Source organism: Xenopus tropicalis, chromosome 3, assembly GCF_000004195.4.
Source record: "Xenopus tropicalis strain Nigerian chromosome 3, UCB_Xtro_10.0, whole genome shotgun sequence".
NCBI lineage: Eukaryota > Metazoa > Chordata > Amphibia > Anura > Pipidae > Xenopus > Xenopus tropicalis.
In genome coordinates this window covers 45981956-45999200 of record NC_030679.2, presented here as the reverse complement: position 1 = coordinate 45999200, position 17245 = coordinate 45981956, and the positions used below count along the sequence as shown (strand labels likewise).

Here is a 17245-nt window from a genome sequence, read left to right as displayed (position 1 = left end):
ATGGAAAAGGCGACAGCGACACCTTGTGACCTCAATTGCTTTGGAATCTAGAAATCTTTTAGAAAAGCATTGGTGGTTTATAGTGTTAACTCATTTCTTTTTGGCCATGTGCCCAAAAATGTATTTATTATCTCTTCTTCTATTTTCATATATTGCTCAGAGCTTTACAGAGTTGTTCAGCATTCAGCCATAACAAGCGCAGACACGAGCCCTTGGCAGGCGATTTCAACATAAGTCCACAGGGGCTCTTTCAGTTTTTAGTTTTTAGAATACAGGGAGGATATTAAGGTCCTTCCAGCTTTACAGCTTTTTCTGATTTCTAATTGTTTGTGGAGGATAAATGGAATAAGAGTTCTTCTGCTAATAATTATAAGACAGCTTAAGAATAATTTATCCAAAATTCTTGAGACCTTGGGTTTTCCAGACACAGGGTCATACGATGATATGGAGCAACAAGCCTTAAGGCTGCTACAAAACAATGTAAACATTCAAAAGCTCAATAGGATTTTTTTTTACCATCAACACAGATTTATTAGGGCTCTGGCACACGGGGGAGATTAGTCGCCCGCGATTAACTCCCTGTTCGCGGGCGACTAATCTCCCCGAGTTGCCTACCCCTGCCATCCCACCGGCGAACATGTAAGTCGCCGGCGGGATGGCAGGCGCGGGGCCGCGATTTCGCGCAAATCGCCAAAAAAGACTCGCGAGTCTTTTTCGGCGATTTCCGGAAACTCTCACACTGTACTAGCAGGCGACCTTCCATAAAACTCTCACACTGTACTAGCAGGATACTTGGTGGGGGATTCTTTTGCATTTATCTGACAAATCTCCATTGACAGCAATAGCAGCAGGGCCATATGTTTCCAGACATACTTGAAAAGGGTTAAAATGATATGTCATTCCATCAAATAGAGCTACTACACAGAAAGCAAATGTAGCAGCACTCTCTAAAACCACCCTTTTTAATTAATGGTATCACTGCATGATTGTATTGGGCAATTTAGGACTTTCCACATGCTAACTGTTGACATGCTTGGTGGCCAAATCAGTTGCATTTGTAGTTGCAATACAAAAAGGATGCCCTGAAATAACACCTAGACGCACATTCATCAAAGTACGAGTTCGAATCCCGAAATGGGTAAAATTCGGATTAAATACGATAATTTCTGATGATCGAAAATGTCACGAAAATGCTTACGAAAAAATTGTAATAGTCAGGATAATATTGCAATGGCATTCCGAAAGGTACAAAATTTTCGTATCCGAAGGATCAGAAACGGGGGGAAAACCTTTCTGAACCTTCAGTGCATGATTTTGGAAGCCTCCCATAGGACTCAATGGCACTCCAACCTGGCCCAAGGAAAGTCACGATACCAAAGCTTGAATGAATCCGAAACTTTTGTACTTGTTGTGATAAATATGATTTTGTTGCACAAACTAACGAAAAAATCGCAGAAAATATGCACAGTTCTATAAATTACAAAAAATACAATTTTTTTTAATTTTAATTCCGACTCATTCGTTCTTTGATAAATGTGCCCCCTAGTATAGTGGAACATGTTTTGGTGCAAATTCCTTAATAAACATTTAAATAGATTATTATTATGTATTTATGAAGTTGCAATTCAGAATTGCTGTACAATAAATGGGGTATATACACTAAGGGGCATAATTATCAAACTGTGTAACCAGAACTTTCCACAGTGGAATTTCTGCACAAGCCTACCTATTGGCACAGAAAGAAAAAAGCATCCTTGCAAGGTTGATAGGTTTGGTTTGGTTATTTCTGTCAGATTTAAAAAATAGTATTTATCAAAGGGCAAGCTCTCGCTTTCACCCATTGATAAATAAAGTAAAGGAGAGCAGTGGAATTTGACTTTGGTGAACTGTGGCAAAATCTAGTTTTTAAAATGTAAAAAAAATATGTCAATAAACCACGCATCCACAACCGTTCTTACTTATGAGCCACAGTCAAATGTAAAATGACTTGGAGAGCAACACAAGCATCATAAAAGTTCATGGAGGTGCCAAATAAGGGCTAAGATTGGCTATTAGGCAGCCGCTATGCACACTATCAGCTTACAGGGGGCTTTATTTGGTAGTAAATCTTGTTTTTATTCAACCAAAATTTGCCACCAAGTCAGGAATTCAAAAATAACTACCTGGTTTGGGGGAACTGAGAGCAACATCCAAGGGGTTGGGGAGCAACATGTTGCTTACAAGCCACTGGTTGATTATCACTGCACTAAACATACAGATTTACATACAAAGCAGCTGAAAACTGATACAATGCACATTTGCATTTTTGGCGTTTGCCCTTTAGGGCCATGGCACATGGGGAGATTAGTCACCTGTGATCTGAACTACCATGGGCGTCTAATCTCCCCGAAATGCTTTCCCAACGGCAAGAATGTAAATCGCCGGTGGGATGGCATATGCGTCGCTGCGATTTCCAGAAGTTGCCTGCAGTTTCCTCTCAAAGCAACTTCGGGCGACTTCTGGAAATCGCAGCAACGCATATGCCATCCCACCCATGATTTACATTCTTGCCGTTGGGAACGCATTGCCGGGAGTTTGCGATCACGCCAATATCACCTTTTGTGGGGATAACTGGGAAAAATCCACTCATTTGGTGATCTTGCCAAACAAGCAGATCTTATAATGTACGGTCAGCTTTAATATGGGTATAAAAGAGCAGAGCACTATCATAAAGATGTTACCTAACCTATCTATTCCAGAATATGTGTTTTTTGTCTTGACAATGGTCGATTAATTTCTTTAGAACCCTAGACAAAAGGACTGAGGCACCTGCACTGATTGAAGTGTTAATCACTGTATTGTCCAGGAAAAGACTGCTCTATTATGATAGAAGCCTGAGTAATGAAACATTGTTCCAGTGAAGTGGATATCACGTAGTGCGCTTTGTGCATAATCACAGCTCTCTCTCTCTGCATTGGTAATAGCTTGCATCCCACAGTTAGATCTCTTAAACAGGTTTGTTTGCCCAGAGCACCACAGGTTGCTGTTTTTAAGCAGCACTATTTTGAGACATGCCATTCTAGTGCTCGGCAGACAAGGCCACTGTAGCTATGAATAGGTGACTGTTGCCAGGAAACCTTTTTATTAATGCTAGGTCCTGCCACCTCCGCTCAAGACTTCCTAGCACTGGTCTGTGAAGTGGGAAGCTCTTGTTTTAGCATTTGCTGCGTCACAGAAGTTGGACAGTAGTCATTGGCTCTCAAGTTGATTATATGTGTGCAGCAGAGCATTTGGTTGGGGGGAGGTCACTGACACATACATGCATAAAAGGTGAAAAGTGCTGGAAAAGCTTTTGAAATGAACAGTAATACTAAATTATAAAGTTCCTGCTTGTTGTCCTATCAAAGCTATCGGCAGAGGTAAACCAGTGACGGCAATAAATGTTTAAGAAAGCAAACAAATTCTCAAGAGCTGAGTTATGTTATTGTCTGCAATCTAACAGTGGAATGTTGGTGGATTTGGTCAGGTTGTATCCAGAGCCAGTTCAAAATATATTGACCTCTATTCCAAGCGAAGAAGGGTGCAGTTTTAATGGGCTGACCAAAAAACCCAGTTTTTAATTAAAGAAGGTACAAACTTCCTCATTTATTTATTTAGCACCTGCAAGCTACACATTTAAGCCTCTCTAACAGTGTGTGTGTTTTTTCAGGATAACCCTTAGGAAAGTAGTAAGTGTGGGTAGGTAGCTCAACCATCAAGTCCTTTCCTAAGTAGATCCAGAGATTGCTCATTGTTGGTGAAATAATTTCTCATCGGGTATTGTCTCCTCTTTCGTCATGGGATTCAACTACCTACCAGTGTGTCAGTGAAGATCCTTTTTAATGGCACATGGGGTATATACTGAAGAAGCTAGGTACACAAAGGAGGTGGGGGGATGAGGTGTGTGTATATGTATGTATATATAAATATTCAGGGCTGCCATCAGAAATTACAGGACCCCATACAACATAATTATTAGGGCCCCTAATAAAAAAAACACACAATCGGAAGGAAGAAATCCGCACTCACAGGTCTTAGCAGATAATTTAGTGGTTTATTTTGGGGAAACAGATGTTTCAGCTATGTCCAAAGCCTTTCTTAAAGTATAAATAAAAACATGCAGTACATCCATGCAAATACAAAACCTGCAACAGGCAATAGCCACAACAGATATACAGAAGACATATGTTGCAGTCATCAGATGATTTAAAGTAACATATTATAACATTGTACTCATTTGTAATGCTTTTTACTCATTTATACTTTATACTCAATATTAGATTGTACTCATTGTTTAGACAATCAGCAATCATTAATGCACAGCATATTTCACAATGTTATTTATTGAAATAAAGCTGCTATTATTTTTCTCATATCCCTTTTAGTGGGAACATTGAAAATTACACTGTGCATTAATGTCGCAAATTGTCTAAATAAAACAAAGCTTTATAAATGAGTAAAATGTTCTATTGGGTATTAATGAGCACAAAGCATTACAAATGACTGCAATGTTATTTGCTTAGCAGCCCTGGGATGTGAAGTAATGATAGTGGGGTGTGGTCCATCAGTGTCCATAGCAGGAAAAACTACCTGTGATTTCTCATAGCCCGTACAGAGATATTCCACAAATCTATGCTTTATAGGTAGTTAAAAGTAGGAAATCTTTAATTCTTTTTAAAGTATACAGCTCTTTTTGCAGAGGCCATTTGCAAGCAGCAATCCCACAGTTTAGGGTAGCAATGTTGGATAATGTGTTACTTTTTCCAGGAAAAAACATTTTTTACTTGGCCTTCTCACCTTCCACTGTATATAGGTCACACCTTTGTGAAAAAAAAAATTGGGGAGAGAAAATGGGAAACAGATTATGTGATTACATAATAGCTGAATATGTCCATCTCCTGTTTTTAGCTTTCATTTCTGCCTCTTTAAAACCCACCGGATTCTACTTAATAGAATACCTGGGGACAGACCCAAAAGCCTGTGAATAATCACTAGCTGGAACAGAGACCGTTAATGGATAAAGTTAAATAGTTGAGAAAATCAGAGAAATAGATTTCACAGTTCAAGCAGCACCCGCAGTGAAAGAGCAGTACTATTCCTATTAATAACTGCTCCTCTGGGAGCTGCGTCATGTACAGTTTGTTCCTTTCCCTGCCACCCACTCAAGGCTTGCTTTAAAGTCACACTGCATTTGTCCTCCAAATGTTGCATGCCTTTATTAAATACAGTGCTTTACAGATGGCCATAGGGCCTATAAACACCCTCTGTGGACACTTGTCCAGGTCCTATCAATCGGGAGCCACAACCCATTGCTAAAATATTTGACAAATAAGTGTGTGGCTTCATCTTTCAATACGTAAGTGCCTGATGATTCTGTTCTCTTTGTGAGGAAGAGGAGAAAGTGACACTCTTTATTTATTGTCATAGTCTCTTTTGATGCAAAAACCAGAGTGGAGGCAGAAGTTAATATCCTATTGATTGAACTGGCACTGATATTTATTCATGAAATTAAGATTATTGGAACTGATCTCACACATATATATTAATTCATTTTTGTTACTGCACACTAAAAATTAAATTCTGGTTGGCTCATGACCCAGCAACAATATTATTTAAAATAAACTGCAAATAAATGTAGCATAGGATTCCAGGGTTTATGCAAGTAATAAATATCTTTAAACGACATAGCATATACTAGTATTGGCAATTTTAATTGGTCAGAGGGAAGGACACTTTTTTTTTTTAGGGCTATAGAGAGAGCTCTAGACAGGGGACTATATCCTGATCCAATATATATATATATATATAGGTGCTTGAGAGAGGGTCAGCACTCACAGGACTTACAGTATTTATTAAAGAGGAGACTGGATGGATGGTAACTGTACTCCATAGGATATTCTTATATCTAAATAAAATGACAAAATTCATACTCTTTATAGTTATTTTTATTATTATAAATACATATTCTTAAAGCATCAACACAGCTGTGTAACGACAGGATGCCAGGCATCCCTCCTGCAAGACCATTTCCAGAGGAGTCTGGTGCACACAGCCACCTACTCGCCCAAGCTTCTGCCCCCTGCAAATAGACTGCAGTAGGCGCACACATTTTCCAGCAGTAGAGTAGCTATAGAGAAACTCCATGGTCATGTCCCTAGGGCACTCTACGAACGTGGGGTCTGCTTCCTCTACAGCTACACCACTGCATCAACAATCTAGGTAGCAGACCTGCAGGACCAAGGCGACAGGGGGGCCTGGACAGCGGTGTCTGCTTCTTCAATTTTTCATGTAAATCCTCCCAGGTAGGAGAGCTAGCAGGGAGTGGTGATCTATAGACGAGGGTGTGGGGGCCAGGCGGGTGAGTTTGCAACTCTGCGCCGGGCCCCTCTGAAGATTTTTTTGCAGGGCTGCCCCATGCAGAGTAGTTATGCCACTGGTTCCACCTCTGTAGAGGAGGGTGAAAAAAACCCACAAAAATGCCACAAAGTTAATTAGAAACAGAGGAAATCCTTCTGATTCTTAACATACAGGAAACAATATTTTTCACTGGAACTAGATTTATTCATTTCAAAATCACCTCAAATTGTTTTGTAGAGTTAATTTTTAAATCAGTTTTAGAACTCCAGCTGCTGCATTCAGTATTGGACCTGTTACCTAATGGGACAAAATGTACTTCAGCAGTGCTTGGAACATAGTGCTCAGGGCACTGGCCATGGCAGGAGGCAATGTCAGTAATTCACTCCTGCAGCTCACTTTATACCCTTCTGTAGTGAGCATGATATTGGTAGAAAATAACCTCTATTTGTGCTCCTTGCTAATTAAGGTAAGTGCACAACCTTTGTTGCAGGCCAAGCTCTTGTTTATTGAGGCACCAATCTAGCAGAGAAAACCCAGGATGCATATGCCAGGAGTAAAAAGCTTACTTTGCACTAATGTTATCACACAATTGGGTTGGCAAAGCTATATTAGCTGTTCATATTGAGTTTAGAGAATATGTATATACATGGTAAAGGGGATGGAAGATTTAAGCTATGAGGCTAGACTGTTGAGGTTAGGGTTGTTTTCTCTGGAAAAGTGGCGCTTGCGAGGGGACATGATTACTCTGTACAAGTACATTAGAGGGGATTATAGGCAGATAGGGGGTGTTCTTTTTTTCCCATAAAAACGATCAGCGCACCAGAGGCCACCCCTTTAGATTAGAGGAACGGAACTTCCATTTGAAGCAGCGTAGGTGGTTTTTCACGTGAGGGCAGTGAGGTTGGGGAATGCCCTTCCTAGTGATGTGGTAATGGCAGATTCTGTTAATTATTTTAAGAGGGGCCTGGATAAGTTTTTGAACAAGCAGAATATCCAAGGCTCTTGTGATACTAATATCTACAGTTAGTATTAGTGGTTGTATATATAGTTTATGTATGTGAGTATAGATTGGTAAGTATAGGTTGTGCGTGCTGGGTTTACTTGGAAGGGTTGAACTTGATGGTCTTTTTTCAACCCTATGTAACTATATTTTATGGAGATCTTGTTGATGATTGGATGTGTTCGCCACTTTGTTGCCTGCTTGTAGGATGCCTGCTTAACTTGAAATAAGGACATTTGTGGCAGGACTAAAGATACTCTTTACTAATATACAACTTTTAGGATAGTGTTATGTATGTAAGCACATTAAAGGAACAGTAACACATAAATATGTAAATACCTTATAAGTCACAAAACATCTCTAATATTAGGTCTAGCCTTTCCCACCCTTGCCTTTTTTAAATGCTTCATGTAGTTTAAATTTATGATTGCAACATTACCCCCCAAACTGTCTGAAGAAATAGAAACATAAATTTAAACTGATAAAAAGCTTAAGTGCCAAAGGTCCTCCGACACGAAGACAACTTCCGGGTCAGTGCACACAGGAATTCAAGCACTCGTCGCCTTTTCACCGTGCTGCTATGGAGCAGTTGTCATTAAAATTCTACATGAAGCGTTTAAAAAAGGCAAGGGGGGAAAGGCTAGACCTAATGTTAGAGATGTTTTGTGACTTATAAGGTATTTAAATATTTTAGTGTTACTGTTCCTTTAAGTCGCTGTCCCACAGGCCTTACAGTCAGATTTTGGAGTACAAGGAAGTAGATTGACTGGGTCACAAAAAAGTATTAATTCCAGGTCTCCTTGAGTAGACAGAGATTCTGGACCCAAACTTCCCTGGGCAAAACAGGAATAAATTGATGACTTTGCTGAAAAGACACTGGGATCATTCTCAGTCCACTCTGTGTAAACCCTGGCATCTTTTTATATACATAATGTACTGAAAATGGGCTTTCCCTCGGCAGGCACTGACGTCAAACCCTTGGCACACACAGGGAAAGAACCTAGGCTTCCTGGAGTAACAGAAACATTAAACTCAGACTCCCCTGAACTAGGATTGAACCCATGCTTCTCTGGGTAGATGCATTCACTGAACCTATCTTGTTATTCTTTTTGACATATTTAAGCCATGAAATAATGGTAGAACGATATTATAAATTTTGTATATTGTTTTGAATATTTTTTTGTATATATATTGTACTTTTTTTTGTTCAAAATGTATGAAGAGGAAGCTCTGTTGCAAGAAGGTAACTGACCCGTAAACTGCAATAATTCAATTCAGTGAGAAAAAAGTTAGCTTGTGGTTTATCACGTGAAAACTCATAGCCGAGATTCAATTTGAGGAGAAAAAACATTTTTTTCCTAGACTTCAACAGAGTATTTACATGATGAAACCATGAGATACGTTTTTCTGGATTAAATTAAATCTGGTCCATGAGTTTTTACATGATAAACCTTTTTCTCACTGATTTGAATCGGAGTATCTTGACTAATAGGAATTTACAATGTCCCTAAAAGAACCAATATTTTTCTTTATTTTTTCATTAACAGAAAATAGCAAAGGAAATTGAATGGATAATCAAATATGGATTGTAAAATGAGAAAAAAAAAAGATTGTAGTGCCGATATTTTTGGCAAGCGGAAAAACGCTTGGCGAAAATACAGCCCTACGCCTGCTACTTGTGCCTGCACCCAAATAAATGAGATACGCTTGGGTGCAGGCACATGTAGCCGATATACGCATGAAAATGCGAGAGAATGTAAAGTCTCGCATTTTCATGCGTATATATTGGCTACATGTGCCTGCACGTGAGCATATCTCATTCATTCTGGTGCAGGCACAAGTAGCAGGCGTAGGGCTGTATTTTCGCCAAGCATTTTTCCGCTTGCCCTGCGCCACGTCTGGCATCAGCCTTAGGGCAGATTTATCAAAATGTGAGTTTCAAGCATAATACATAAAAATTCACTATTCTAGTTTTATTTATTCCTATGGGATTTTAAGAAGTGGATTTAGCAATTGGGTAATTGGGTAATTGGGTAAAAGCTCTAAACTTACATTTTAATAAATCTGCCCGTAAGTAGCCACTGAAAGCTATGCTGAGCTTTTTTGCTTCTTTTAGGCCAGTATTGCAAATGGATTAGCTGGAGAGACAGGGGTGACCCACTGTGCTTCCTATTAATATCATCTGAAAGCAATTTTAATTCCCACTACATGCCCCATGTGTTATAGGCTTATGGCTTAGTTTTTACGTTAGCTATATGCAAAATGAGAGAATCTGCTTGTAACAGTAAGGGTAAAGACACATGGAGCAACTAGTAACAGCTACTTTTTCACGGCTACTAAACTCCAAAATATACCCTGCCATAGATAATACTGAGAATTGCCTCTGCTAAAACACACATAGAGACAATCAACCGTAAATGATCAGTATTGTCTATTTTAGTAGCCGTGACAAGTAGCTGCTACTAGTAACTCTGTGCGTGTTCACCCTAAGGGCGAAGAGACACGGGACGATTAGTCGGCAAAACTTTTCGGAAAGTCGCGCCGACTAATCCATGAGCTGAAATTGTGTGTGTGATTAGACGCAGCAATGCAATTCATTTCTATGGGCAGGAAGTCGCGGTGACTGTGTTAATTAAAAGTCGCGGTGACTAATCGCCCTGTGTGTCTTTACCCTAAGAAGCAAATTGCTAATCTTCTTAAAAGGGCCTTGTGTTCTGTTCTGTATGTTTTATCCCCTCCTAGCTCACTATCCGAATCAAAAAGCTTAGTGGAAATTTTGTAGAAATTACGGGCCCATCAATTAGCTATGAATAGAATTTTACAGTTAATGCTCCTTTTAAAGTCCTGTTATTGCATCAACAGTCAACTTCATCAGCAGCACCGGATTTAAAATCCGGGCACCCCAAGGCCTCCCCCCACGCGTGCGCATGCGCCAACAAACCTCCCCCATTGCTCCGTATGGGAGCAAAATTTCACAATTTCATTGCGCCCCTAAATTTGTGGCCTCGCCACAAATCCGGGCCTGTTCATCAGCAATGGAGGATACAATTATAACTGTTGTGAGGTTCTGTTGTTAATACTAATTGGAATCAATGGCTGTTTCCTTGAATCTGGATGACTTACAAATGACACCTGACAGAGTAAAAAGAGTTGGGGCTGCAAAGCTGAGCCCTCTGACTTTTTAGGGTGACTATTTTGGGGGAATTAGCTCTTATACTGTATATACTGCTACTGTGGTGGGGATAGTAAAGAGGCAGGCAGTCACATTTTTATAGGCTTGCTCAATTCAGCTTCTTAGTACATGAATGTTGTTTTAACAGAAACAGGTGAATAGGTGACACATAGGGACATCTGTTGGGAGGCAGTTAAACATATATATGCAAAATGAAAGGGGAAATCATATGGTTCGTGAGAAATGCAAAGCATGTTGAAACCTGAGTGAAATTAAACTGATGTCAAAGGAATAGGGTTCTACTCCTGAAAGTCAGTGCATGCTATGTAACTAACAAGGAGGTAGGGAGTGAGTTGTTTATTTTACGTCTCTCTCCTGTGAAAAAGGGAGACAGGTGGGTTGGGCACCCATGTGCTGTCATGTGGCTGATCTACTAAAGTGCTGAGCTGGAGTAATTCCTAGTTATAAATACAATCCCCTCCCAACCTTATGCACAATGCAACCCCTCCCATCCTCACGCAAACGGACACTGCAGAGGCCAAGGGGGTCTCTGCTGGAAGTGTAGGGGCACAGAAATAGAGTTCCAAAGGAACGTAATTGGCCCTATTCGTTTATGAAGGGTTGCTTGTTTGGACAGAAATATCAATATACACCCATTCATGTACTTTCTCAGTGTCAAGTAAAATGTATTCATAAAGGTTATTTACCAAAGGGTGCTCTATTTAGCTCCATGTTGTGTTTATTGAGTACAAGCTGCCATTTTGTTTCCTAGGTATGCTTGACTTTACCAGACAGTAACAACTTATCAAGCTTCCATCACGTACAGCAGTACCTATGTTATTTTCAGCACAATAAAGGCTTTTTTTTATCAAACAAAGATGCCCAATATAATGTCATGTTAACTACATTTATTTATTCAAATAAGGACATATAAATAACCTTAAGCTGGCCATACATGCTAAGATTTACTTTTTGTCCAGGTTGCCAAACAAGCAAAACTTTCCCATACCTGTATTTTGAAGTGTCTGTGCCACAATGTTCACTTCTGTGAGGCAATATATATTTGACCTGTTTGAAGTATCATTTAACTTCTGGCTTCTTTGAATGGTTATCTCCAAATAAACTAGGGCAGCAGTTATTACAACACAGAACTAAAGCTTAAAGTGCACTCTGGTTGCATTTTGTATACCTGTATTAACATATGTGCTAAATGGAGCTAGTGCCATTACCAAAAGCAGCCAAGCAGCAATTTATTATGCTCAGAATTCCCATAAAGAAAGCAAATATCTGATTGCTATAAGTAAACCGCACTGGTGGATTTGAGTTAATTAATTAGAGCAAATATCTTTGTAGTTGGTTTATATAAAATTGTCTTTTGTTGATCCTGTTGCACAGGTCTGAGCCTGTATGATAATCAGACACATAAATTCCCCACTTACAACATTCCTAAAAACTATGCAGGCAACTTTCCAAGTTGACATACTAATTTGTAATGTGGTGGATAGGATTGGCCGGTTGTCAACAGGCTTAAATTTTAGCGAATACATTAGGGATTATTAATTTTACCGTTGCCATGAGAACCTTAGGGCCCATCTAGAAAGCACTTTTACCCATGGCAGCAGTCAGCAAAAGCTGTGCTGTGAACCTTGGGGTGGACTAAAAATCCAGTAGTAAGTTCAGAGTGCAGTGCTGTTCTTTAATCATTTAAAACAAGGGACTCAATATAAAATAAATACAACCCCTGCCAAAGCACTGAATTCTTACTCCATGTTTTGTAGATTAATTCTGATGCCTGTCTGTGATATTGATGGGAATGTTTGTTTTTTTTCTTGGTTCTCTAATTAATAAGAAAATCAGTTTTCTGTTTTATTCCTTTTCAAAATGGGTGCTTTTTCACATAAAAAAATATACACTTTTTTTCTCTCAGGATTATAGGACAGAGCCTATTTTTGATATGTGGTGTAAATAAAGTGATATTTGAAATGAAAAATTGTTGGAATGCATTATTAGAAATGCCCCATTACTGAACATAAATGTTCAGAGAAATGAGATAATACAGACCTGGTAGCTAGATGGTTAAATGAACAACATGGATATTCTGAGCACAGAACATTCCATCCCTGTTTTACACTTATGAGCAGTAGCAGCCATACTGCTTTCCTTTTTAGAGGCATTCTTCTCTTCACAGACATCACTAGAACACCATCTGTTTATGACTAATAGGCACAGTGGTACAGACCCTCTTATGTCTATGGGCAGCCCTAGTTGCGACAAAGTGTGGCAGTTCCCTTTTATACATTTTATGGCAAATATCCACTACTAACTGCTGATCTAACAGGAGCTGGACTAAAGGTCCCCATACACGAGGCGATTTCACTCGTTGTGCGACGAACGATTATATCGGCAAACGATCGTATGGCGATCGGGTTTCCATACGATATGCCATCCACGGGCAATGATAATTTGCAAAGATTTCATCATATCATTATCCTAAAATACGTACGATCGTACATCTACGTAAGATCCAAAGTCGTGGCGGAAGCGGTATTTATTTATTTATGTTCGTTGAACTCCGCTGCTGGCAATCATGACATGCGCTGAGAACAATCGTTCGAAGACAAATGTCTGACACTCACACCAACTGGCAGATTTTATCGTTAAACGACTAAAATTTTTAAACCTGGCCGATCGATTTTGGGGACGATAATGTCGGGTCGATTAGTGGGCCGACGATCGTTCACACACTATCAACTATACGATAACTTAACGATAGTATCGGATCGTTTGGGAATCGGTCGTTTGACAGTAAAAAATCGGCCCGTGTATGGGGGCCTCAAGTTCTTCTGTGTGCTTTGAGGCATTGCCCTAGGTCAGGATGTATGTTACTACACCATAGCTGATCTGACCACTTTACCATAAGATAATAATGGTGCAGTAGGTTGAGTACTTGATTGGCATAAGCTATATTTAACTGTTCTAGAGTTAACGTGAGTACTCACTTTTCCATAACATATGTGCTACTGTGGGATAGCCTAAAAGACCACTATATTATGTACATGTAACTGTGCTTGAGTAAAGTGTTATTGTGTTATAGTCACTTAAATTACTACTTTGGCATAAGTAAGAGTTTTTTTGTGTGTGAGTATCTGTTAGCAGAAAGTTACACCATCTCTTTTGCTTTGTTGCAGCTCACGCCAGGAGGAAAGGCAGAGCTGGCTGGAGTTAATGTGGGGGATTGGTTGCTTCAAATTGAGGGTGACAGCACAACATCAATGACCCATATTGAAGCCCAGAACAAGATCAGAGCCAGCAGCAACAAACTGGGCCTTGTCCTGAGCAGGTATGTTTTGCACCAATTCCTTTGCATTATAGTACAGGGGCCCATAAAAGCTGACGGCAGTCTGATTTGGAAGCTTATTGGCCGACCGTTACACACCTGAAAATCAGCCAGATGTCGATCTGACAGGTTTTAAAAATCCCACTGGGATGAGGAGCCCATCTGCATGTTGTTGTAGTCCTCGAGCTCACGACTTGTATCCTGTCAATGTGATTCAATCATTTAGCCCTCGATCCGCACAATGAGATCAATCTGATATTGCTCCCCTCAAGGTGGGCATATTGGTTAAATATCTGCTCCTATTGCGACCTTGCCAAACAAGATGAATCTGTCAAACCATCGGATCTTCATGTGTATTGCCACCTTAAGGAGTAAGATGTCATCACCTTTTTATTTTTTTCTTACAGATTTGCTGTAGGTGTGAACCAGGCCAAGGTAAGTATCTGTGCCTTTTTTCACACCAAACTGAATGAATGGTTGTGTATGAGTGCTCGTTAATAGCAATATATCAAAAGATGTGTAGAATGGCAATACTTTAGTAAGAGGGATCTCAGGCTGTTGGCTTACTTTTCTTCATATTTTCTAACGTATTGGAGCACACACTTCCTAGCTCATCTTTTTCTTGTTCTGCTGCCAAAAGAGGTGTTTTTAGCTAGCATCGGTTAGGTTAATGGCTGTGGCTACCTTGTAACCAATCTTCAGGGTTCTTTGCAGCCTTCCTGTTCTTTATTTCTGGAGCTACTTGCCCCCTGCAGGATAAACAGAGGCTGGTTTATTCTAGGCCCCTGGCATGTCTCTGGTGGTCTCAGGGGAACATGGCACTGCATGAAGAAGAATTATTACTAGCATAGTAACACTGCTGCTGTCATTGAGTGCTAACCCAGTTCCTGAAAGATACTACGGCTCCAAAAACAGAAGCTCAGAATAACTCATGCTATTAATATTCATCTGAATATTTCTGAGGTTTCTTGTCTCTCACCCTTGCTAGCATGATGGAATGAAATCTCCATGGCTTGTGGTCATGTGATCTAACCTCCGTGTGATCATCAATTCCTGTGATCTCATCCACGTTATTTTGTGTTGTGCCGGAAAAAAAACCAATTCTTGACCTTGTGCATTGCAGTATTCCCCTTTCTATAACCTTGCTTCATATGCTATTCTTGTCCCTTGCTGTCCTTTTAACTTCATATATTCCAGTGTGCACTACCTTTTTTTGGACACGCATGAGTTTTTTAGTGTATACCTTGCCAGTGGGAGAAGACAGTGTTCCGTGTGTGTGAGGTGGGAGGGCTGGGCATGGGATGCTCTGTATCGCTGCATGATGCCTGGTTTGTCCCTGTGTGCTCTTCTTCCAAAGGGTGTGCACACTCCTGAATCCCAAGGCCGGAAGTATAACTTTGCACCCTCTACTGCTCTCAACAAAATTGCCCGACCGTTTGGTACAGGGACACCACCCCCAGACAACTCCCGGCCTGGTCAGCTCACCAAGCCAGTGGCTTACAATCCTCCTCCAACTTCTTATACTACCAGCCAAACAGCACAAGGCCAGCTGCAGAACGGGTATGTGATTGTTTTGCTAATGATCAGGCTGCAGATTTAGCACTGTACCTTTTTAGACATGTTAAATAAGAAAATAAGCTCAGCGTGGATCACCATGTCCTGAATATCTTTAAAAAAATCATGATTTTTTTTTTTATCTATCACCTGTATTTTTATATTCTACAGCTGATTTCGATTTTGTGTACTGCTGTAAATAACCAGTAACTTATCATATAATTGTGAGCACTTAACAACTTAGTTGTATGATTTGTGTTTACTATGAATAAACACAAAATATACCCAGATGTCACATTCAATAAAACATGTAAATGAATGATGGTAATCCACATACCCACATACATTGCTTACCTTGCCTGAGACCGTGCCTCCCTAAGCCAAGTTCAGACAGACAACCAACTGTCAAACTACCCCATCTATAGAAATTAACTTGGGTATATATTTAGGCTGTGGTCAGTACTTCATCATCCATTAAAATTCATTATCATCATCTTTTATTGGTATAGCTCAGCAGCACTTTACAAACATATTTTTAAAATAGTATATGCGGTTCAGGAAAAACTTAACATGCACCCTACCCTAGCCTGCAACATTTTGGTACTGTAGGACCAACCCATATCGCATCTTCCCACTCCATATGTTTTTTTGCATGTGCCTCTGGTTTCAAGAAAGGTAACCTTTGGGAGCAGAGGAGGAGTGTACAATAGTGTGCCTTGCACCCAACCGTAATCCGCGCTGGTCAGATTTCAACCCGAAACTGCCTGACCCGCAGATAATAAAAAGATTATTTGACAGGAAGAACTATGCTAATCATATATAAAAAGTAACATTGTCTATACCCGTGTTTCTTAGTGTAGCCATGTTAAGCCATACTTGCTAAGTTCTGCTCATCTGTCTGATCATTTATTTAGTTGAATGATTGCATGTTCTGTGTTCTGTACTAGTAAGGATATTTTTATGTGTCAGCCACTGGAGTTTTGAAAAATACAAATATGTTTCTGGCTTTTGTGAATTAGGCTGCATGATCAAGAGTGCATCCGTCGTCGTTATTATGAATGCAAATGGGTTCTACAGAGCAGTCATGTATCAAGTGGGTGCAAGGGTAAACATGTGGTCAGGGTTGGATTGGCATGCCAGAGTACCAATTGATCTCCCTGTGGGCCCCAGCCAAGGACAACCTTTCAGCCATTTCCTATTTCCACCATAGACCTATATGAGATCTATTACCTTTAACACTATTGGCATTATATTGCTTGGGTTCTCTGGTGGTCTGTAGGAGGCCCACTCCAACACTTCTTGTGACAGTAATCGGTTTGTAAATTAAACTTGTTAGTGGTACTCTTTTCCAACAGGATTTTTGTGATGGTACTAAACCAAAGCAGCACGTTTATATACTCACTTGTGGTGGTCTGTCTTGTCACCAGACAGTAATGTTGGGCAACTTAGTCTCCTTTGTGGCCCTGACCTTATTACTTTTACCCGGAGCAAACAAAGCCCCACTTAGTTGACATATAAAAAAATCTCCATTTTATCTATTGTATCCAAGGTAGTTCTAATATTCCACTTGAATTAAATCTCTTCAAAATGATGACTTACTTTCTGAGGTATTTAGGGTAACCAAAATCTGCAACCTGAACTGCCCAGTCATGTAAACTATATCTTCCATATCATGTTTACATTAGCAGACGAATCCTGATGAGCTTACCATGAACTCATATCCAGTTTGGTCTTTAGTGTGTGAAAGAGGACCAGTGGTTCTTAAACCAACATGCAGTTATCTTGGATCGATCACACATAAGCTTTT

General features: G+C 39.9%; 1 protein-coding gene across 1 annotated transcript in view; it reads left to right on the top strand.

The window, feature by feature from the left end:
* pdlim7 (PDZ and LIM domain 7) overlaps window positions 1-17245 on the top strand; it is a 42906-nt gene that overhangs the window by 11665 nt on the left and 13996 nt on the right. Inside the window, 3 exon segments of the mRNA NM_001030468.1 lie at window positions 13736-13887; window positions 14292-14319; window positions 15242-15444. Coding sequence (NP_001025639.1) covers window positions 13736-13887; window positions 14292-14319; window positions 15242-15444 — 383 coding nt within the window.